Below are 20,901 nucleotides of genomic sequence, written 5' to 3'. Positions count from 1 at the left end.
TGCAGCAAGGCCTCTTAATGTTTATAACGAGCGCGCACGGACGGTGTTACAGATAACAAAGAGAAAAGATGTCCGCTAATTGGTGGAAAGCCAAGAAAACCTCGAAGGTCGGACTTGCCAAGCCTCTGCTTTTCCTCCACATTGCACTGGCCATGGGACTCTACTTTCGCCGGATACCATAGTAAACACTTTGCTTTACGATGCCCCGCCTCACTTCGAATAGGCTACTACAACATCCAACAGCAGGTACGAATATCTGCGGCTCAAGAGTGCGAGGTGGGCCCACTGTCGCAGCCGTCCCTGCAAGGAACCGGGTTTTTCTCAAGAATTGGCCGTAGGCGTCTGCCGGCCGCAACACCAGGGTATACCGATCCTGTGTACACAGTTAGTTGCGTCCGCATGCTTGATCTCACGACATCTTGGCTTACTCTAAGCTCGAGAGGTGTTAGCTGCACATACTATGCTGAGAACAGTACGTTCGCCTTGCGCTTGAGAGAAGGACCGGTTAGATCTTCTAGGAACTGAATCCCATTATGCCATGCATGCGACTTAACAAATCAAAGTCTTGCGAAGTACTCGCCACAAAAACAGGGTCCGGGTCGGGACTTTCCAAGGCAATTGAGGCTCCAATAATCGGCAATATCCCCAGGGCTTTTAAAGTCAAACATTACAGAGAAGTCCTCTAGAAACGCTTCACCTTCCTTGCCAGAAGTTTCTCTTCGTCTCATCCTTCGCATCAGTGCTCATCCCAATCTCTCGCACCCAGCATGCGTTTCACCTCACAATTGGCTCTCTCTCTGCTTGCCAGCACGTTGTCACATGCTCTGCCAGCCCCGCGAGACGAACCCTCGGCGACTGCATCTTCCGTCACGTTCACATCTGCGAGCGATAACATAACTGTTGCGGCCGATCAATTGGATCAACTGTCTGATTTCGCGCAGAGCCAGGTCAACGCTTCTCTGTCGGCGAACAGCAAGACGAAACGTGGAGGATGCAATCTTTTCAATGTTGCGGTTCGCCGTGAATGGGGTTCTTTATCAAGCAAGGAGCGCAAGTCGTATACGGATGCTGTCCTTTGCCTGCAGAACAAGCAGTCCAAGACGCCAGCATCGCTTCTTCCCGGTGCACGATCGCGATTTGACGATTGGGTCGGTACACATATCAATCAGACCACCACCATCCATTACACCGGAACCTTTCTAGCATGTGAGTGGTATGTACCAGTAGTGGTATCGCAGTTACCTGACGCTCTTCAGGGCACCGCTACTTCACTTGGCAGTACGAGCAAGCGCTTCGCAATGAGTGCGGTTACCAAGGCTACCAGGTAAGCTATCCACCATTCTGACCTCCTTCCACACGCTGACTATCTCGTAGCCATACTGGGATTGGGCCAAGACCGCTGTCACTGGCCTTGAGAACTCGGCCGTGCTCGATGGTTCCGACTACTCCATGTCTGGAAACGGTGAATTCATTCCAGGGCGCGGCAATGTCATTCTCGGCGGTAACGGTCTGCCTGAAATTCCTATTCCTGCAGGCACTGGAGGTGGCTGCGTAAAGTCTGGTCCTTTCAAGGATATGAAGGTTAACCTTGGCCCTGTTGCTTTGGGCCTTACCAATGGCTCCACGATTTCAAATGGAGATGGTCTTTCCTACAACCCTAGGTGTCTGCAGCGCGACTTGACCGATTACACCAACAAGCGATGGGCCAACGCCAGCAGTGTCGTCAGTCTGATTTTGGACAACAAAAATGTCTATGACTTCCAGATGGTAATGCAAGGTGTCCCAGGCAGCGGTAATATTGGTGTTCATGGCGGAGGTTCGTCGTCAAAGTACTCAACTGGCCATCGCCCGTACACTGACATATTCGTTTAGGCCACTACTCGATGGGCGGTGATCCCGGCCGTGACCTTTATACCTCACCTGGAGACCCCCTGTTTTACCTCCACCATGTATGTGCGCATTCGTGACGTATATGTACAAGCTGACACTTTCAGGGTATGATTGACCGCACTTGGTGGATCTGGCAGCAGCTCGACAGGAAAACACGCTTTGGCGAGAGCGGTATCTCTGGCACGGGCACATTCTTGAACTCACCTCCTTCTGCAAATACGACGCTCGACACTCTCATTGATCTGGGCTACGCTGCATCTCCAGCAGTCACGATGAATGACTTGATGAGCACCACGGAAGGACCGCTCTGTTATGTTTACTTGTAGACGCCGTGGGAGTATACCTTGGACGTGATGAGAGGATGAGAGGATGATACAGTATTTACCCAATGGTTGCAGGAAAATTTTCGATTCCCTCGTGATCTACCTCGTGCAGCTGTTTGTCACCATGGATAGTCAGCTCTAATAATCATATTTGCTCAATACAACTGCAGTCATACACCAACTGTCTCACGACAGCATACTCACACTGAGTTCTGTCCTCTCACAAGAGATCCTAAGTTGTCCATATGCTGCTTCTGCCCTTTCACATTCGCGCCAGTAGGTGACTGCAATGTAGCTGTTGTCCCTGAAGGTGTGACAATGACAAGGGTCAAACCCTGAACCACCCTGCGTCCAAGCTCCTTCAATCGGCCCACTGGGCGTTAGTACCCTTCCACTTACTTTGGATAGATTGAGATACCAAATCATGGGTGTGATAACAACAGTCTCGTACCTGGGCGAGGTTGGAGCGACACCCAGCAGATACTCCGGCAAGACAAAGGTCGGTGCTGCACTCCATGGGTGCGCTCAGCTCGTGAAAAAGGTCAATGCCAGGTAAGCCATCAGGCTTGTCACGCTCCCAGCTTGCGCCCGAATGGTACTCGTTGTTGTTCACCATGCTGCCCCACAAGTTGTCTAGCAAGTGTGTAATGGCGGCGGTGCTGTTCACTTCAAAATCGCGATAAGGTATAAACAGGACCTCCAGAAGAAAACCGGGTAAATTGGGAGAAAGCTGTTAGTCACCCGTCTCCTTGTAACTAGAAATTGACTTGTAAACTACTTCAAATGATGCTGCTTGAGTCTTGTTTCCCGCATCGGACAGGATCGCCTGTGCGATGCCTGTCCACGAAAAGTTGCCCGAAGATGCGGTCGAGAGTGAGTATGTCCCAATCTGGTGACTCGATAGTTCTCGGTTGAGCGCTTCGCACAATTGAGTCGCTTTCTGCAGATACAAAGCCGAAGCTTCTTCGTCGTCTCCAACTGTGTGTGCGACTGGCGCAATCTTATCCAACATGTACGCGAATAGTGCGGTGGTCGCACTCCCATTTGATGGCCCAAGAAAGCTGAAAGGATTTGGCACCTTCGTGACTACCAGCGACAAGGCCAGAAGTCGAATCAATAAAGGTCAGTCTCGCAGTTGCGAGCTTCTTTATTCTCACCCGAAAGGGTAACAGCGCCTCCGAATTGCCAGTGTAGCGGAATTCTTCGCCTATCCCTGTAGGAAAAAGGTCCTGGTAGTCTACAAGCCCGGCATGGTTGGTGACATTAGCCTTCTTGTACTGGGCCAAGGACCCGAGATTGGCGGAGTTTGGCACAAAGCCAGCATATGGGCCCTCATCAAGCTGGTAGCTCATCACGTATGCGATGGAGCCTAGAACTTAATCGAATCGAGCGGAGGAGAGCGCAATAACCCGTGCAGTATGATAGAAGTCTCCTGCCCATACGACCGTCGAGGCAGACCGAGTGATCCAGAGATGCGACTTGATACTCGGCCAGCAAATCTTCGCCCGTCAGAGGAATAGAGTACACGACACTGCCGTTTCTAGCAGTGACCGTCACATCTTTGTGGTACGTGATAAAGTCTTGCATGCCTCCGAATTCCCACGTGCCTTCGTATCGAGAAGACGTGTCAAACATTCCTGCGGTGGCGGCACGGAGACAATCTCCTCTCCATCCAGTCGTACCCGGTAACCGTTCTGCTCGATTGTGGTGCTCAGGCGGTACCACGTGTCTTCTTTGATGGTTGAGTTGACAGTGATATATTGGTGTTCAGGCACGATCAACGTACTTTGATTAACTAGACCCCATGCGCTGTTGAACGCTAGTTCTTTGTGAGGCAATAGGATCTGATTTGTATTTGCAAACGTGTTATGCTCAGGGTACTCAGACGTGAGCACGAAGTAAAGTCCGTTTGGTTGTACCGCACTTGCGATCCTCCAGCCAGCGCCTCCACGGACAATCTTGACATCAGATCCAAGAGTATGGTTGGATGCAGCAACTCAAAGAGATGACTGTGCATTAGTTTGGCCTCGAATGAGCGCCCCTTGATCGGTGATTTCCCAGGTAGATGGCGCGTTTCTAGCGTCTACACATGCTACTTGAACGGCACGACCTCTAAGGTCAAAGATGCGGTTGTAAACTTCGTCGCTTGTTCACATCCCGGTTTGAGCTTGTTAAGCGATATCCCAGACGATTGATGGTTACGGAGCCATTTATGGTCAACCTTGCAGTCTGCCATCGCTGTCCTCCTTGAACAACGGAACTTTCCAGATCGTCAATATTGGCGACGTTGGCAGTCTCCACACAAGGTGTTTGATAATCCATTCGAAGAGGTCCATGGTCCATTTGAGTACGGCTCAAGTAAACTTGAATACTCTTCACTGAACTTCATCTTAATCTGCACAACGCCAGAAAAGGCCAAGATGCTGAAAAAAGGAAACCCATTAACTTCAGTCCCATAGTCCACTGTGATCAGCGGGTCAGATTGCGATAGTGTGAAGCTCGTTGGCCCATGACGCGTCTGCAGTGAGAAGGACTTGGAAATGACCAGGCCATAATTTACAAAGCTAATCTTGTCAGCCAATCGACGTCTACACAAAACTCGGACAGCTTATGAAGATGTCAAGGGAACGACAAGCATTGCCGCGCCTTGAAGACGACAAAAGATGTTTCTCATATTTGTTGTTGTTGGCGTGGGAAGACTGTTCTCTGCAACATTACAATGTGCGATGTGAATACACTTTGACTGTAGCCGGGCATCTTTTGGACTAATACAGCGGTGTGCTGCAACGAAAATTGCCATTGCACATTAGCCAAATGTGTGGGGTACAGATGCATAAAGCGGGAAAGAAAGATGAAGTTTGTCATTGGCGCCTGATAAGTGGGCATTCAGGGCAGATGTGATTGACTCTGGGTAGGTTCGGTAGGCTTTGTGCCGAGATTTCTTGATGTATGTGCGTATTCCTCGTAATGCGTAGTGTGTTGATTGTAACAAGCTTAAAGGAGGCTCTATGCATCAAGCTGCTCCTCCAACGAGATTTTTACATGACGTCACAGCGTTGGATCGCGATGTCCGTCTTCATCTGCCGTTCAAAGGCCTCTCGACGGTCAGTTTGCAATCATACCTTCCGGCCCGTTTACATTCTTCAGGACGGGGTATTTTGGAAGATATGGGTTGTACACCTAGTGAGGGGTCAGTCTGTCGTGTCATTTGGAGATCTGGACGCGGGAAGTGACTCACTGAATGACACCTTGCGTTAAAGTCGGCGGTCGACGCAAGTTTAATTGCAAGTTCATCGCCTGGCACACCGATTTTCGCAATCGTTCCTGACTTAGGAGTGACTTTGTCCCAGCCAGGACCTGCCGATGGATTCTTGATCCAACTGACAAACCAATCGTTAGTGTAATCAGCCAATGCCTGCTCTGCATTTGTCACATCTTTGATAGCATCGAAGCATTCATTTCCACCAAGGAAGAACGGAATCTCAGTGCCGTGTGTCGGTGCAGAGACTGGTAAACCCCAAATGTTACTGTAATCACCAAAGAAACGATAGGTCCATGTATCCTGGGCTTTGCTCCTCAGGTCCCTGAGGTAATCGACTGGGCAGAAGAACCGCGCGTCCCCGTATTGCGCACCGCTCATCTCAGAAACAGTGTTGAAGTCCGAGGCATTGTATGCGGCCAGGAGAAGGTCTTTGGGGATCTCGGCCACATCAGCATCGAACGTGTCAAGCCATGCATCAAAGTCTGTGTTTTCTGCACCGTAAACAAGACCGAACACCGCACCCTCGCCATCCGAGTTGCCGGTTAAGAGGGGAACATGCGAGGCGTAGTTTCCAGCTGCAAATCGGCTCTCATAGTCTTGGTAGCGAGTGATGTTGTCGACAGCAGGGGTGAACCAGGTGTTGTAAGTAGCGTTGAACTTCTCGGTCTGGAAGTCATACAGATCAACTTTGCGCAAGCACTCCAGTTGACCGGCGCCAGTAGGGCAACCAACCTCGGCAGCTACAATGTCCAGAGCTTGGTTTACAGGGGCTACAGCTGGGCCTGACTTGGCATTGGCAGCCATCTGGACAGCCCCTGCGAGCCAAGTTTGGGGATGGTTCCAGAGGTAGTGGTCGACTTGAACGGAACCTGATGAGTGACCACCGAACACAATCTTCTCTGGAGAGCCACCAAAAGCTATGACAAAAGTGTATTGTTAGCCTCGATCTCTTGATAAGAAGAATCGACACACTTACCGGCGATGTTCTCATGGATCCAATCCATAGCCTTTTCGACATCTAAGATACCAAAGTTCTGAGACTCGGTTGCGCTCTCAAGCTCAGCCGAGTTGGGATAAGCGAAGATACTTTCACGAGTGTTGAAGCTAACAAAAACCACACCCTTACGAGCGAAGTTGTTGCCTTGAAACTGGGGGTTGCTGCTCGAGCCTGTGACCATGGCGCCTCCGTACATGTACACGAAGACTGGCAGATTGGATCCTGAAGACGGTGCCCAGATGTTGAGGTTCAAACAATCTTCACCCTGCTGCGAGAAAAGCGTGCCAGATATGGCCTGCGGACATGTTGCGCCATAATGTGTTGCATTGAAGATATTGTGCCGTTTGGCTTTTGGGACGTCTTGAGGAGCCTTCCAGCTAGGCAATCGTGAGTACAATTGTGAGTTCGTATCCACACCTCATGACTTACCGGTTTTGTCCACCCGTAGTATCAGCAAAGGGAATTCCCAGAAAGACGGAGTTATTGTGGAGATCGACGAACCCTTCAACGGTCGCTTGGTGGAGGGTTACTCTGGGGGCTCCAACTTTGATCTTTTCCGCAGATGCCAGATTTCTGCATTCAGCTCCAACACATGTCCCAAGAAGGAAGCCGATCAGCCCGTAACGTAACCCCATTGTACCGAAGGTTTAAGTGGTCGGAGGAAAGAAGGGAAAGCTTGGGCAGCAATTGACTCCTGAGATTGACGATCGTATATGTACCACGTGCGAGCCACGTGTTGACCAGCATCGCGCCCATCAGGATGCAAATCTCTCGAGACCTGCTCGACCAGATGCATCAATATGCACACGATGTAGCCCTTCCGCTGGGACCCTGAAAAAAATCTCTGCTGGCGGTAGTGCCCGGGTAGTAGCTACTGTACTAGCATGTGCAACACCGGAGACCCATACCTTCCTAGTCCCGAGGCCGAGAAGGCGACTACGAATGGCATTTTGATTGCTGCCATTACAAGCAACATGACTTGGGGACACGCTTTGTGGCCCATCACGCGACTCAAACCGACATGGATGCGGGCTCGGCTGAACTTCGGCGAAGATGGACCCGAAGCCGTGATCCTGCCGCTTCCACCAATAGTAACTTTGTTGACCCTGCGAAGAACCACGGAACTTATTCCACGTGGTGTGCGCCGCTCTATCTGCGAAGCTGTCAATCGTACCTGTGCGATGGGTATCTCTCCGAATCAGCACCTTAAAGGCTGGGGATGCAGGCGGGATGGAAGTGGATACCACCCGTTCTTACGGTAGTTGCAGCGGTAGGTTGCCGTTTTGAGTGCAGAACATGCTCTTCACGGCAACGTTCCGGACGAGGCTCTACCCTGTTCCTTGCGAAGTAATTAGGCCATCTCGATCGAGGTTGTACTGGTCCAGCAAGCGTTTCGTGGTCGATCCCTCGGCAAGGTAGGTTTCAGCAAATACGGTCGCTCATGCACGACCATTAGTCAATGATACGGGCGGAACGCTGTGCTCGAGTCTACCGGTACACGAACCATCGTAAAATAGATACCTCCTCAGGAGTCCGCAAGATTCGCAACCGCCCTGTCGCACGACCACACCATGCTCTGACTTTTTGATCCATACCAACTTCTCAATCACGCAGCTTAGAGCCCTTGCCGACTTCGAGATTGCCATTATGGCATCAAACAAATCTGGCACAGGCCAGGTAGTATGTGTTGTTCGCTGTGACCTTTGTAATCAATCGCTGATCAATCTCGTAGATATCTTGGTATGTCTGTACTGCTGCCGTAGTTCCATTTGTCTGTCTTCGCATGTATACGCGATGGGCCAAATTTGGTGGTCTAGCGATTGAAGATGGTCTCATTGTGCTGGCTCTGCTGTGCCTCATCGGCGACTTGAGCATTCAGCAACATATGTGGAACCTGGGTCTTGGTGATATGGCAAGTGTTTCTCCGGACAAGTTCAAAGGCATTATGCAAATGATAGTGCCTGGATCTGTCCTATATGTCGTCTCTCTTTGGGCCGTCAAGTTTGCGCTTGTACTGTTCTACAAACGCCTTGCCGCACCAGGTTCGAGGTTGATCACCATCTACAACTTTGCTCTTGCCGGTTTAACCGTTACATTCCTCATCATCTTCTTCGACATCCTCTTCCAGTGCTATCCATACGACAAGAGGTGGTCAGTTGATCCAAAGTGTAAGATGCGATTCTGTGAGTCTCAGCGTTGTTATTGACTACAGACAGACCAATGTGATCCAAATGCAGCTTCAGCTAATTACTGGATGACTTCATTGTGTAAGGCAGTCTTGTTCGACCAAAGTCTCATTCCCACTGACCTTTGCCAGTCAACATCATTAGCGACGCCATCATCATTTCTCTTCCTATCACCATGGTCATGAACCTTCAAATGAAGCTCAAGCAGAAGCTTGGTGTCGCCGCAATATTTGCCCTCGGCGTCTTTGTCATCATCGCAAGCAGTAAGCGATCCTCGAGATTTACAGCACCGCCTTTGGTACTAATACAGCGACAGTCATCCGAGCTTATTACTCCCACCGCAATGAAACAATGTTGACCTGCACCGTCTCAATGGTGGAGACCGCCATAGCAATTATCGCGTCCTGCCTCCCGGCTCTGCGATCCATGTTCATTGGCGGCAACACGCGAAATCCCACGAGCAGCTACGGTAGACACTACGAACTCACATTAGATCGCCGCAAGCCCATTGATACGCATTCAAACGCTCACACGGCAAGTGTAATGTCACCACGGCTAACAAGACATACACCAAACGACTCGGAAGACTCGCTTGTCACTGGCGGCATGTCGGTGGAGTCGGGCGCTCCAATCGTGTCGAACGAATCGAATGGGAAGATATGCATTCATGTCGAGACCACAATTGCTACGCACTTCGTAGAGGGTACAGAGAGCAGTAGATCTGCAGCCTAGCCCAGTGTGAAGGTCGAAGCCTTCTTCACACGTTTTTAATTCTACTCATTGTAGTCATCTGTGCTTTTCCTTGGTACGAAAAATTGAACCTGAGCTGAGGGGACCTTTCTTATCGGTCCTGAGCTTGCCACATGTACAAGATATCCTTTGCTGCTACGATGCAGTCGTCTAAATCACGATTGAAGTGGTACCGCGCTGCTATCTATTACGTTCCGTACAGGTCTTTATCCATCCCCGCCATGCTCGCGCAGAGAACAGGCCGTTGCTACAACATCTGGTGGCAGAGAAGCAAGTGAGCAAAGAGTGAATAATTGTGGTAAAGGCGCATGTGACGAGCCTATGCGATTGCACCGGCGGAAGCAGCTCTTGCATCCTGCCTAAAATCCTATACCTCATCAATTCACCACTGCTTTCTCATCTACTTTTTAAGCCTTCACCTTTCACGCAGTCCCACCTTCTCGGTCAGTCCAAACTCTTTAGGCTTTCACAAGCATAGATCCAGCAGGAGCCTGACTAACTCGGACAGCACGAAGGCATGTCCTGCTCATAAGATGCCCACTCTGATCGTATCTCTACCAAAATCCAGATTGCAGTATTCGGAAGAGTAACCGGATCAAGAAAAAGCTATCCACTGGACCACCCGAAGCTACTCGAAAGTAACAGTATGTATTCATAGCATATGACAAGGAAATCAATACATAAAACTCCTGTACGGAACGTTGCAGACGCAGATCTGAACCGTGTGCGATTGATTCTTCAAGAGCGACATCCCAGTGGGAACATAGCAATCCATGTAGCGCATGATTACATGAAATTGCTGCATACATGTCCCATCGAGTAAACTGACACGGATATTTCTCCATCAGAAAAAAGTGGGCCAGAGGTCACTTGCAAGGTTATAAAGCTGCCTGCGGCTGGACACGTGCCGATGACGACATTCTAGAGTCATTGGCGGTAGCACGCAGCAACATAGCCACCGAATACGAATAAGGTTTGCTTTGCATGTGTACACAAATGCTCTACGATTTGATAGTATCTATTTCGCCTCTCCTCAAAATTCGAACAACTGTTTGAAAGTGGTAATTTAGGTAAACTGTGAATATGGCCACTACCGGCCTGTCAGTCCGGAGCATTTCGCCCAATATCACAACCTTCACCACGCGTTTCAATCGTTTCGCACCTTTGGGATACCGCAAATTTATCGCTGTCGGCAACCGAGCCACCGCGATTCACCTACATGATGGTCGTATACTACTTCTCAATCCTATTCAACTGGAACCGTTGATACGCGAAAAGTTAGACCAACTCGGCGGCGTGCACCTCATTGCTAGTGACCTTGGACACCATATGTACATTCAGGAGTACCTCAAAGTCTGGCCGTCAGCGAAGGCTATCGGTGTACCGGGTCTCGAAGGCAAGCGCACGGACATCCAATGGGATTGGATTTACGGCGACAGCATGATGAAGCCGGAGAAAGAATTTGGGTTTACACAAGACGTTGAGACAGTGTTGTTCGAGGGATTCATTACGTACTGCGTTGCATGGTACCACAAGCCGACGAAGACGCTCATACAATCGGATCTGATGATGAACCTACCGTGCACTGAGGTAGCTCACTGTCCTATGGCCCGATTCTGTACAAGCTGACATAAGCTCGTAGCAATACGTAACATCATCGTCAGATCAAGGTGCTGGGTCGCGAGAGTTTGCCAAACGCGCGAATCCTGGATCAGTGTGGTTCAAGCGATTGATATACTATATTGCAACCGTGAATTATGCCCAGATGCGCCGGGACGCAAAACGTGTAGCAGAGTGGGATGTTGAGAGTATTATCCCATGTCATGGGGATGTGATTGATCGCGGTGGGAATGCAGCATGGGCATCGACGTACGAATGGTATCTGCAAGGGAGATCAAGGCCTAGTTTGATCCGATGGCTGATGGATATCTCGATGTTTATGGGAGTCATGAGATGGGTGTTTCTTATGTGAATAGGCCTGTTTAATCAAAACGGCTTGCCGGGAAACCGCTTTGGCATACAAGAACCACAAGGGCAATGCATATAGCAGTTTCGAACTTGGACACTTTTGTTTACTGTCAAGTGCATGATCTATGCGACTGATACCAACCTAGAAGAGCTTCGTAGACCTCCGCGATGCAGTGGAGTTTGTGTTGGTCGTAACATTTCCCAGCACTGTGCCATTCCAATCGGCTTGGTTAAGCCATGTAGCCTTCAGAGACCAAACTGCGACGCTAGCAGTCACTGTCTCATTTAGGCCAGCTGTTCTTAGGATCATAGTATCTAGCGGGCTCGTTGGAAAGAAGAGGCTTGTTGCGGCGGCCTCACCTCCGTTAAAGAAGAGCTCAATGATGGACCTGTCGACAATGCCAGACAGGCGGAAAGCGCCATCCCCGTTGGGGTCGTACAACGCTCCGTACGAGAACTTATCCGTGAACAGGGGGTGATCGAAGCCATTTGTCTTGCCACGATCAAGCCAGACAACCGAATCACCAGGCAGGATCATACCACCCGAAACTGACTCGCCTGACACGGAAGAGAGGAGAGTGAAGTTCAAGGTGCCGTCGAGCGAGTCGCTACCGGAGAGACCGGTGATATTAGCTTCAAAGTACAAGGCTCCAGATTCGACCTGCGAGTAGTCGATAAGGACGCTGCCATTACCAAGCGAGCCATTAGATGCAAGCTCGGATTCGATGATGCTCTTGATACCAATCGGATATTGTACCATGGTCAAACCTTGCCTAGGCAGATTCTTCAGGTAATGACCGCGAGCAACAGACATGGCACTTCGGAAGCCATCGCCAAGTTCTTCGCCCGCAGTCGGTACTACGCCGGAATACTGCCAGTTGCTCGCCCAGGCTATGCTGATTTGGTCCTGATCCGCCGGAATACCATAGAAGAACTGGCCTGCGTAATTATCCTTGCCGAAATCAGTCAGCCTAGTAAGTGCGTCATCGGGCACGAAATGAGTTCCGTTGAAATCACCAAGGAGGTACTGTGTGATAGAGCCACCGAGAGGTGCGCCAGGATTGATTGAGATTATCATAGCCCAACGAGATTCCGGCTGACCATCAGTGGCATTGTCGATGCGGATTTCGACCATGTTCGGACATTCGTACTGAAGGCCGGACAGACCAATTCTCGAGACGTTGCTCGTCGGTGTCCAGTCGATCAAATTGGGGCTCGAGAAGATGCCAATTTCGAAGTCGACAGGATAAGCCGCCACCATCACCCAACTGTTGGTCGGCTCATACCAAAAGACCTTGGGATCTCTGAATTGGGTGGGGTTGGTGCCACCTGGCTCCAGCACAGGGTTGTTTTCGTACTTTTCGAAAGTGTATCCTCCGTCGTAAGAGAAGGCGATGTCTTGGGTCTGCCTTTGAAGGGTGTTGACGGTATAGATTGCAACCACTCCATTTTTTTGATTTCCAAACATGCCAGAGGTATTGTTGTTATCGACCACAGCAGATCCTGAGAAGATGCCCTCATCTTCCGAACCAGGGAAGAGGGCAATCTGCTGGTTGGTCCAGGTGAACAAATCCTTGCTAGTGGCGTGGCCCCAGTGCTGTTCGCCTGCTATGTTGGCTGTAGGGTTATCTGTTGTGGGTGAGCAAACATCAACTTGTTGAAACAGGACAACTTACACTGGTAGTACAGATGATAGATACCGTCCAAAACAAACATGCCGTTAGGATCGTTCAAAAACCCCTGTGGTGGACTGAAGTGTACTTGTGGACGGTATTCACCCCCATAGTTACCCGGCAAAGGTGTACCGGTGGGCACATTGGCTTGAGAGAAAGTCGTGGACAGCGAAACACTTGTTGATGATGATGCCGACGGAGAAGACCCTGCGCTTGAAGACGCTGAAGCTAGACTAGAAACATCTTGAGAAAAGCCAGGAGACGCTAGGCTCGCGAGAGTCCCAAGCAACGAAAAATACGAAGGCATGTTATCGGTAGGTCTGAATCAAATCGACCCAGTCTGTAGAATCGTTCATGTCGGAATATCATTGCAACTTATAGGAAAACATCCGCCGTACTCGGGCGCAAGTCACTCGACCAGAACGCACAATACTGTGACGACATGCCCCGCAAACGTGGAGACGCACAGCTTGGCCTGTGTTCCCGGACATCTCTCGAATCTGTGATGCTCGATCCAACCAGGTCGTCGGTAGAATACACGGGAGAATGAGCGTATGCGGTTCTTTACACGCTCCCCAGAAGACTGCGTCGTGATCTAGTATTGGACTATCCAGCGTCAGCCATGTGCACGAATGCGTATTTGTACAATTTGCCACCTGTGCAGGACTGGCGGACTCGATGTGTAGTTTACAGGCAATGATGTCGACAGCTCGTTTGCAAAGCGAGCTGCAGCTGATCGAGCGTTGAGCCCGCATGTGGCTGGTGCATTAGGGGACCCCATCGACAAACCCAACATGCGGGGTTGCATTCGAACATGATTCCATCTCTCGATTGATCTTCGTCGCGGAGCTATCATCTTTGCTTAACTGAAAACCAGTATACCAGGTAAAGTATTTCATTTCTGTGTCCTGCCCATCTCTTTAAGGCAAAACTCGGTTCATTTTTGGAGGCTGGCCGGAGTGGTGCCGGTTCTTCAAGCAAGGACCTAAGTTGTGGAGACAGTGAGACTCTTTTGTGTTGGCCGGCTGCTCCCGTAATTGCGAGACAAAGCCGCCGACACGTCCGCGGCAAGGACTGTCAGCGATGCCCTCTTGTTTTCGCATCATCCGATATCTGCTCCAAAGCTCGGCGTTGTATGTAAGTAGACCAGAAATTCCACTCTGGTTACGCGTCCTGTTGCCATAGCAGGATAGGCTCTGACGCTGTCGAAACTTTCCATGCGATGTCGAAGTCGAATACTCGGAGACGAAGTTTGAGGCGTGGCGATGGGATGCTGGTCGTTGTCGGTGACATGGCAACACATGCCAAGACTGCTGGAGACTGGTACCGAGTGTATGAAACACAATACCGGAGCGATTGCCACCCTCTAGCAATCTTCTGAAGAAAGGATGTCTTTCACGGTCGAATTCCATACGGCTGATCTGATCTGGATTAATTTTTTCCTCTTCGTGGATAGAGATCGTACCAGAAAAATCGAAAGAGACAAGCGGGATGGAGAAGACGACAAGATAGACGACACCTTACCTCCGGGTACCGCCAGTTGCCGTACACAATACAGAATGTCTTGTTACTTTCATGACTCTGCCGGCCGTAATCGAAAAGGGAGCTCACCCCGGCTCGACGTGGAAACAAGCAGTAACGCCTCATGTGGGCGTTGCTCACAACGCTATCGCAACATGGGTGCCGAGTTCTGTCGCTGAATCTTGGTTGACGAGTGGAGTGACAGAAATCGTTGCCGTGTCCGTCTCAACCCATACAGAGACACAAGCACAACGAATACGATCAATGATTCGATGAACCATCTTTTGCTCCACAACAGCTCGCTGCCCCTCAAACCAAGACCCAAAAGCTGTACTGGAGTGATCCCAACAAGCAGAGGGTTACCTACGATGTCGACATAAGGGTCAATCTCATCCTCAGGTGGCATGCGCCACCGTGGGGTCGTGGATAGCGAATCGATACTGCTGAGTTCGGGCATGAACGAGAGAACAGCAGCGTCTAGGAACGTGTTGGACCATCTATGCTTTTGGTGAAAGCAGGCGTCCTGTCCCATCGAGTCCACGGTAACTGTGCTTAATAAAGCACCGCAAGTAGTGTGAAGTCCGAACACGCAAACGCCTGGTAGTGCCACGCCTTCAACGACGTCCGAACCCAGAACCGTAGCTTACCGGTCTTACTGTAGGATTTTCGAGGAAATAGCCCGAGACGTCAGTCTTGACAAGCATTCATTCCAACGAGGGGGTCTGCTCCTTAGATTTCCAACATCGTGTTCAATATTTATCCGAAGCACGATCCTTCTATTGCTGAACAATCGCTGAGAAATCACAGAAGGCACCTTATAGTACCATGGCTCAGCGTGGGGGCCAATTTCCTTGGGCCCATGAGAAGCGCCGGGCGTGTCGCCGCAATAGGAATGTCATTGCACGAAGGATTGATCCACAGTTTCGATATCAGGTACGACGCATGGCAAATTTGACGCAACGTCTGGTCGAGAACATTCCAATCAAAGGAGCTTCTAGTTCACGACTTACAAGACTCAAGTGTAGAAGGTCTAAGCACAGTCAAGGCTTGGCTGATATTGTACCGAGCCGGAGATAGTCTATCATGCTCAAGCGCCGCGAATGCGTCGGCTCCTACAGTTTTAAATGGCGGCCGTTGAGGTGAGTTCTTCCGCAACGGTTATTACGCCGAGTGTTGTGCGCATGGACAGATGCTTAAAGAGATGAAGAATCCCTGGTCTGTTACTCAACTCAACTGCTAAGTTAGCAACCGGGTCTTCTTTCCTCGTCTCAGAAGGAATTTGCCACAGCTATTAGAAGATGGCGCCTCCAGAACACTACAAACATGGACTGCTTGGGTTGCTATGTCTTACTCCAGCACTAGTATTGGGCAAGACGAGCAAGGCCGATAGCATCCACTCATGTCTCCAGAACGGAGGTGTACAGGCCACGATTTCAACAGACAGCACCTGGGCCAACGACACCGCTGCATTCCAGTTCCGAATTCCGCGAGAGCCGGTTGCTGTCGCCTTCCCACAGAATAGAGACGAAGTCGCCGTGGCTCTGGGCTGTGCTCGCGACGCATCAGTCAAGGTGTCTACTATCAGCCGTGGGCATTCCTTCCAGGGTTACAGCTTTGGCAACCCCGGCAACCTGGTCGTCGATGTGGCTGCATTTACCGAGCTCAAATTCGACAACGCTACAAACCAGCTCACATTTGGCGGAGGAGCAAACGTCGGACCAACGGCCAAGTACCTCTGGGACAACCATCGTCGCCACTTCCCCCATGTACGAGGTTCCCACGTCGGTCTCACAGGCAGCAGCATGGGTGGCGGATTTGGCACGACGTCCAGATTCCTCAAAACGCCTGTGGACAACCTGGTTTCAATCGAGTACATGCTTTACAACGGATCGGTTGTGACGGCAGGCCCTGGATCAGACCTACTTTGGGCAGCTCAGGGTGCCGGCCCCAGTTTCGGTATCGCGCTCTCTACGACAACAAAGACATACGAGCTTCCTCGAGACGGAGCTATCAGCTACTCCCTTAATCTTGGCGATGTGAGCACCGCTACTGCGTCTGCTGCTCTTCTGGCAATCCAAAAGTGGGTCGTCGATGGACAGGCGCCGGATGAGCTTTCTCTCCGCCTCACGCTGAGCGACTTCTCATCAGCTGGCTTCTTCTACGGAGACGAAGCATCCTTCGACAAAGCCTTCTCGCCGCTTGTGAAATCGTTGAAATCTATCGCCCCTACGTTCAACTTGACAAAGACTGATATTCCTTCGTTCTGGGACTCGGAAGTAGCTGCCGTAGGTCCTGGTATGAACCAGCCGACTGGCGGAGCACTTGGCGGCCGCGCCTCGCTCGTTCAATCTTGGACTACAACGAACGACCATCCTTTGACGCTGAAGCAGGCGAAAGCGCTGTTTGACAACTACCACTCCTTGAACCGCACCGACCTCACAGGCACTGGCTTCCTCGACCTGTGGGGCGGAGTCAGTCGCGATATCGCCGACAGCGACACATCGTTTGCACACGGTAAGAACCTTTGGCTTATACGCGTCGACGGTGTCGCAGGTTCGGGCGTATGGCCGAGCGACGGTCTCGCGTACATGCAGACTCTGATGAAGCCGTTTGAGAGTTCGCTGAAGAAGTCGGCCCCTCTCCGCAGTTTCGTCAACTATGTCAACTCGGAGCTCAGCCTGAAGGAATGGAGTAACAGACTGTATGGTGCCAACTTTGCGAGACTGCAGAAGATTAAAGCTGCAGTGGATCCCATTGGACTCTTCTCTGGATACCACCTTGCGATCCCGGCCGCTCGCTAGTAGGATAGCTCTTCAATTGCGTAGATAGTATATAACAAAGTACTACACAAGTGTACACGAACATAAAATTGCAAGCCTCTGAAAATTCGAGAAATCCTTTTGTCTAAAACACATCAGCTGCAAGGTCTGCTAGGGCTGTATGGAGCATGATGGGTTTCTGTTATAACGCCATAATATGACGATACAAATCCCTATGTTTGCGCGGCTTGATTAATTTTAAAATGCAAAAAGATTAGACCAGACCGAATTATGTGCTTGAACAAATAATTACTATGGTCCCCGGCAAATGTAGAGTCCCATGGCCAGTGCGGTGGGTCTTGTGCAGAAATGCCTATTAATGTTTATAACGAGTGCGCACAGATGCTGTTGCAGATAACAAAGAGAGGAGATGTCTGCTAATTGGTGTAAAGCCAAGATAACCTCGGAATTGGGCTTGCCAAGCCTCTGCTTTTCATCTACATTGCACTAGCCACGGGACTCTACATAGTACTCTTGCCGGAGACCATACTATGCATAAAACAACCGGGGACCTTACTGCTTCTGAGAGTCGCCGATAAGCCACGTGGCATTTACGCTTCGACACTACTATCAGCCGCAACCAACAACGCAAACCAGACCTTTTTGTAAATTTGTTTGCGTTTTTACAATACCGCTTAGCAACTCTGTAGAGCTCCAGATTCTTAGCTTAAAGGTCGTGTGTACGCAATATGGTGTTTATAAGAAGAATTGTGTAGTGCACCGACGTGGCTCGTCGGCGGCTTTCAGATGCAATAGATGCAGGGCTCCACAAGCAGCTGGAATTCGTTGTTGGTTTGCACAACGGCTGAGGTCTGGCACCGGTGCCCTCTTGTCATACTCCGATTACGAAAACGCTCCGACTGAACCTGTAGATTGACCCCCCCACCTTCATATTCAGTAGATATCCATGGGGTGAAAATGAGCTGCGGGCTTGGAAGTTATCTTGATCCGCTACTTATAAGCGTTCGACTTCATGAACTCCTCGATTCATCTGCGCAACACCACGGTAGTTGGTACGCTATGAGTGGCGTCGCTGAAATTGCGACTACGGAGGTCCGCCTTGAGATCGCAACTTCGATCCGTGAAGCCAAAAGAGCTACCATGTTGAAAACTTCCATTGCCTGCAACCAGTCCCTTCTTGCAGCGGGATGGTGCGCGGCCTTCACTCGGCGTGACGCCCATAGTTGAGAGTCAGGATCTAAGGATAGATTGCACGCTGCAGACATAAGTTTGTGCTTCTTCTACTGACTAGCAGGGCTCTCAGCCCATGATGACCCTTCGCTCGGCGGACTGGCCATTCCCAGGCCGTAACCCTGGCTCACATCGAGAAGTGCGTCTTTCTCCATGGGGATAGCAAACATGCTATCCCAGCCTTGTGCCATCATGAGATCTGGGAACGCGAGGGCAGGCGTAGGACTGTATTGCTGGTATGAACTTACTGGCGCCATGCCTACAGCCTCCATGGGCGGAGGTTGCATGGGTGGCGGCATAGACTGATGACCAGTATTCTGAGACAAGTAGTCGGGGTAATTAATGGGTGCTGTATAACCTTGTGGTTGCTGATGCGAGAAGGTTGTGGATACCGGCACACCGGATGGCGTAGCTGGAGATGGTAATTGTATTTGTGGCTGAGCATGAGGCGGCAGTGTTTGATGAGTGGTAATTTGTGGAGGGCTCGTTGTACCGGTGGCTCGTATCATCTTCTCGTACCAAGTTTGGATCTTGCGGGTTCGCTGTTCGTAGTAATAGAATATGTCCTTGCTCTTGTCGCCCTCTGCAGCCCTTCCAACCAGTGCGCCAATCCGCAAAGCCAAGTGTCGGAAGACGTGGTCAATGTTGAGTCGGTGTCTTAATTCACGAGCCCGCTCTTCGACGTGTGGGTTCCTACTGACGATGGAAAATTTTGCAGCAAGTGTCACACCAAAGGAAAGCTGTATCCACTCGATATTGGTAAGGGCCATCTCTGACTTTGGAGGTAGCCACAAATACAGGTCGAGGAAGGATTTAGCACCTTCCAGCCCTTCACACAATATGTTGAGATGTAGGTATGGAGACTGTTGCAGATTTCGTTCGAAGAAGGCGACTTGATATAGAAAAAGCTTTGCGGTATGAAATTGCATAAACAACAGATCTGGATGAGGTGTCAGTAAGTGCGCCGATATTCTTGGTAGAAGCACATACGGCTATCGCTGACATCAGAACATAGGTAGACTCTAAACTCTTCGAGTTCCGCTCGCACGCGTAGGTAAGATGAATGAGCTTCAGCTTCCGAATGGTGAGCTGCCTTGGCAATCTGGTCGATGTTCTCGATGATACGCTGCAGGCGAATGACATGGTAAAGGTCCTTGTCTGTTCTATATTCGGCTTTCTGTTGCAAGGACAGACATCCTCCCTCGATGAATGGCGTGCAAGCAAAAGTGTTCATCTTGTCCAGCAATTTTGCGATACTGTGACTGGTTAGCTGTTGCCAACTTGTTCACAGCGTGTACAACGCACGTGGATGCGATGTAGAAGACGCCTGCAGCCGCTCGCTGCTCGGCTGAGCCCGAGTTTCCCGCGCCTACATAGTTCGCTTTTGCGATTGGGTCTCGCTTGCTGCCTTCGTTGAGCTTCTGATGTATTGGTTTGCGATCGAGGCGAAGGTCCACGGCTATCGAGATAGCGAGCTGGAGGTACTGCGAGTAGTTCTTCGATCGTCCGTGGAACTGGTTCCTTTCGACAAATCAGTCATGTCCTTTCGACGTACACGAGTCGTATTACCAGGCCAGTGCGACCAAAAGCCCCTGCAGGTATTGCAGGTCCAGACACTCGTCTCCACCATAAAGCACCTTCTCGCTGACCATGTACTTGAAGCGATGGTATAGCTTTTCTTGCGTCTGCAGATCGTGAAAACAAGCAACTGACACTATTGCAAGGAACAAGAACGGCTGGGAGTGTCGAATGTCGGCGGCAGTGGTGTACGGAGGGATAATGACGAAGGGGAAGTGTGGCATCATGTCTGTCTTGTACATGTCCACGAGCGTCGTCGCCCTCTCAATGGACACAACATCGTCGTCGATAATGTCGCCGTCGCCAGCAATGGGAGGTGAGCTCTGACAAGCAGCACTGGCGGTGCCCTCGGGGAGGGGCTGCTGCGCAAGGGGGCCTCGTTGCTGGAGTCGAAGCAGGTCTTTGACCTGTTGCTCGAGGGCGTGGATGCGTGAGTCGCGCTTAGCGCTGTTGTCGCGCCTGCGGGCTGGCCGGAAGACGCAGCTCTTGCCCAGGCGGGCGCATCGATCGCAGATGTCCTGGCGCTGGGTGCGATCGCATCGAATCTTCAGCGAGAAGCAGTTCTGGCATGTCTTCGACAGGAGCCCGGCTGCCGCTCCGCTGCTGGAGGGGTCCGCTCCTGGTGGGGCTAGCGACATGATGCGCGCACGAGAGTTCTCCAACTTCGCACAACGCCCACGACAAAGTCCAGCATCAAGAAGCCACTGCTAGTGACATCAAGCTCACTGCATGCACGAGGACTC

General features: G+C 50.8%; 7 protein-coding genes across 8 annotated transcripts, besides 2 other annotated features; 4 read left to right on the top strand and 3 right to left on the bottom strand.

Moving 5' to 3' along the window:
• Positions 1 to 182: part of a dispersed repeat that runs on past the window's edge.
• A 585-nt stretch (positions 183 to 767) lies between these two features.
• Positions 768 to 2,216, top strand: EKO05_0010128 (Tyrosinase; the record flags this gene model as incomplete). The annotated part of the gene is made up of 5 exons (XM_038942852.1): positions 768 to 1,206; positions 1,257 to 1,324; positions 1,375 to 1,816; positions 1,873 to 1,949; positions 1,995 to 2,216. 5 exons carry the CDS (start codon positions 768 to 770, stop codon positions 2,214 to 2,216), a joined length of 1,248 nt encoding a protein of 415 aa, XP_038794674.1.
• Positions 2,217 to 5,318: 3,102 nt separating this feature from the next.
• Positions 5,319 to 7,107, bottom strand: EKO05_0010127 (uncharacterized protein; the record flags this gene model as incomplete). The annotated part of the gene is made up of 4 exons (XM_038942929.1): positions 5,319 to 5,393; positions 5,452 to 6,392; positions 6,452 to 6,849; positions 6,902 to 7,107. The coding sequence occupies 4 exons, from the start codon at positions 7,105 to 7,107 to the stop codon at positions 5,319 to 5,321; spliced, it is 1,620 nt and encodes a 539-aa protein (XP_038794672.1).
• Positions 7,108 to 8,119: 1,012 nt separating this feature from the next.
• Positions 8,120 to 9,390, top strand: EKO05_0010126 (uncharacterized protein; the record flags this gene model as incomplete). Its single annotated transcript, XM_038942853.1, has 5 exons — positions 8,120 to 8,152; positions 8,205 to 8,640; positions 8,689 to 8,739; positions 8,790 to 8,921; positions 8,975 to 9,390. The coding sequence occupies 5 exons, from the start codon at positions 8,120 to 8,122 to the stop codon at positions 9,388 to 9,390; spliced, it is 1,068 nt and encodes a 355-aa protein (XP_038794671.1).
• Positions 9,391 to 10,491: 1,101 nt separating this feature from the next.
• On the top strand, positions 10,492 to 11,380 carry EKO05_0010125 (uncharacterized protein; the record flags this gene model as incomplete). 2 transcript variants are annotated; one of them, XM_038943011.1, is made up of 2 exons in its annotated part: positions 10,492 to 10,998; positions 11,051 to 11,380. In XM_038943011.1, the coding sequence occupies 2 exons, from the start codon at positions 10,492 to 10,494 to the stop codon at positions 11,378 to 11,380; spliced, it is 837 nt and encodes a 278-aa protein (XP_038794670.1). The 2 variants fall into 2 exon arrangements, with proteins under 2 accessions (XP_038794670.1, XP_059493679.1); XM_059637696.1 differs by having other exon boundaries at positions 10,492 to 11,380.
• Positions 11,381 to 11,518: 138 nt separating this feature from the next.
• On the bottom strand, positions 11,519 to 13,092 carry EKO05_0010124 (Beta-fructofuranosidase; the record flags this gene model as incomplete). The annotated part of the gene is made up of 2 exons (XM_038943006.2): positions 11,519 to 13,005; positions 13,053 to 13,092. The coding sequence occupies 2 exons, from the start codon at positions 13,090 to 13,092 to the stop codon at positions 11,519 to 11,521; spliced, it is 1,527 nt and encodes a 508-aa protein (XP_038794669.2).
• Positions 13,093 to 15,868: 2,776 nt separating this feature from the next.
• EKO05_0010123 (uncharacterized protein) lies at positions 15,869 to 17,371 on the top strand (the record flags this gene model as incomplete). The annotated part of the gene is made up of 1 exon (XM_038947011.1): positions 15,869 to 17,371. The coding sequence occupies one exon, from the start codon at positions 15,869 to 15,871 to the stop codon at positions 17,369 to 17,371; it is 1,503 nt and encodes a 500-aa protein (XP_038794668.1).
• A 268-nt stretch (positions 17,372 to 17,639) lies between these two features.
• Positions 17,640 to 17,878: a dispersed repeat.
• A 752-nt stretch (positions 17,879 to 18,630) lies between these two features.
• EKO05_0010122 (uncharacterized protein) lies at positions 18,631 to 20,796 on the bottom strand (the record flags this gene model as incomplete). The annotated part of the gene is made up of 4 exons (XM_038943002.1): positions 18,631 to 19,520; positions 19,571 to 19,836; positions 19,886 to 20,101; positions 20,150 to 20,796. 4 exons carry the CDS (start codon positions 20,794 to 20,796, stop codon positions 18,631 to 18,633), a joined length of 2,019 nt encoding a protein of 672 aa, XP_038794667.1.
• Between the last annotated feature and the right edge of the window lie 105 nt (positions 20,797 to 20,901).

The sequence above is a fragment of the Ascochyta rabiei genome, chromosome 18 (assembly GCF_004011695.2).
Source record: "Ascochyta rabiei chromosome 18, complete sequence".
Taxonomy (NCBI): domain Eukaryota; kingdom Fungi; phylum Ascomycota; class Dothideomycetes; order Pleosporales; family Didymellaceae; genus Ascochyta; species Ascochyta rabiei.
Note: the sequence above shows the minus strand (reverse complement) of the source record. Positions and strands in the feature narration are given on the sequence as shown.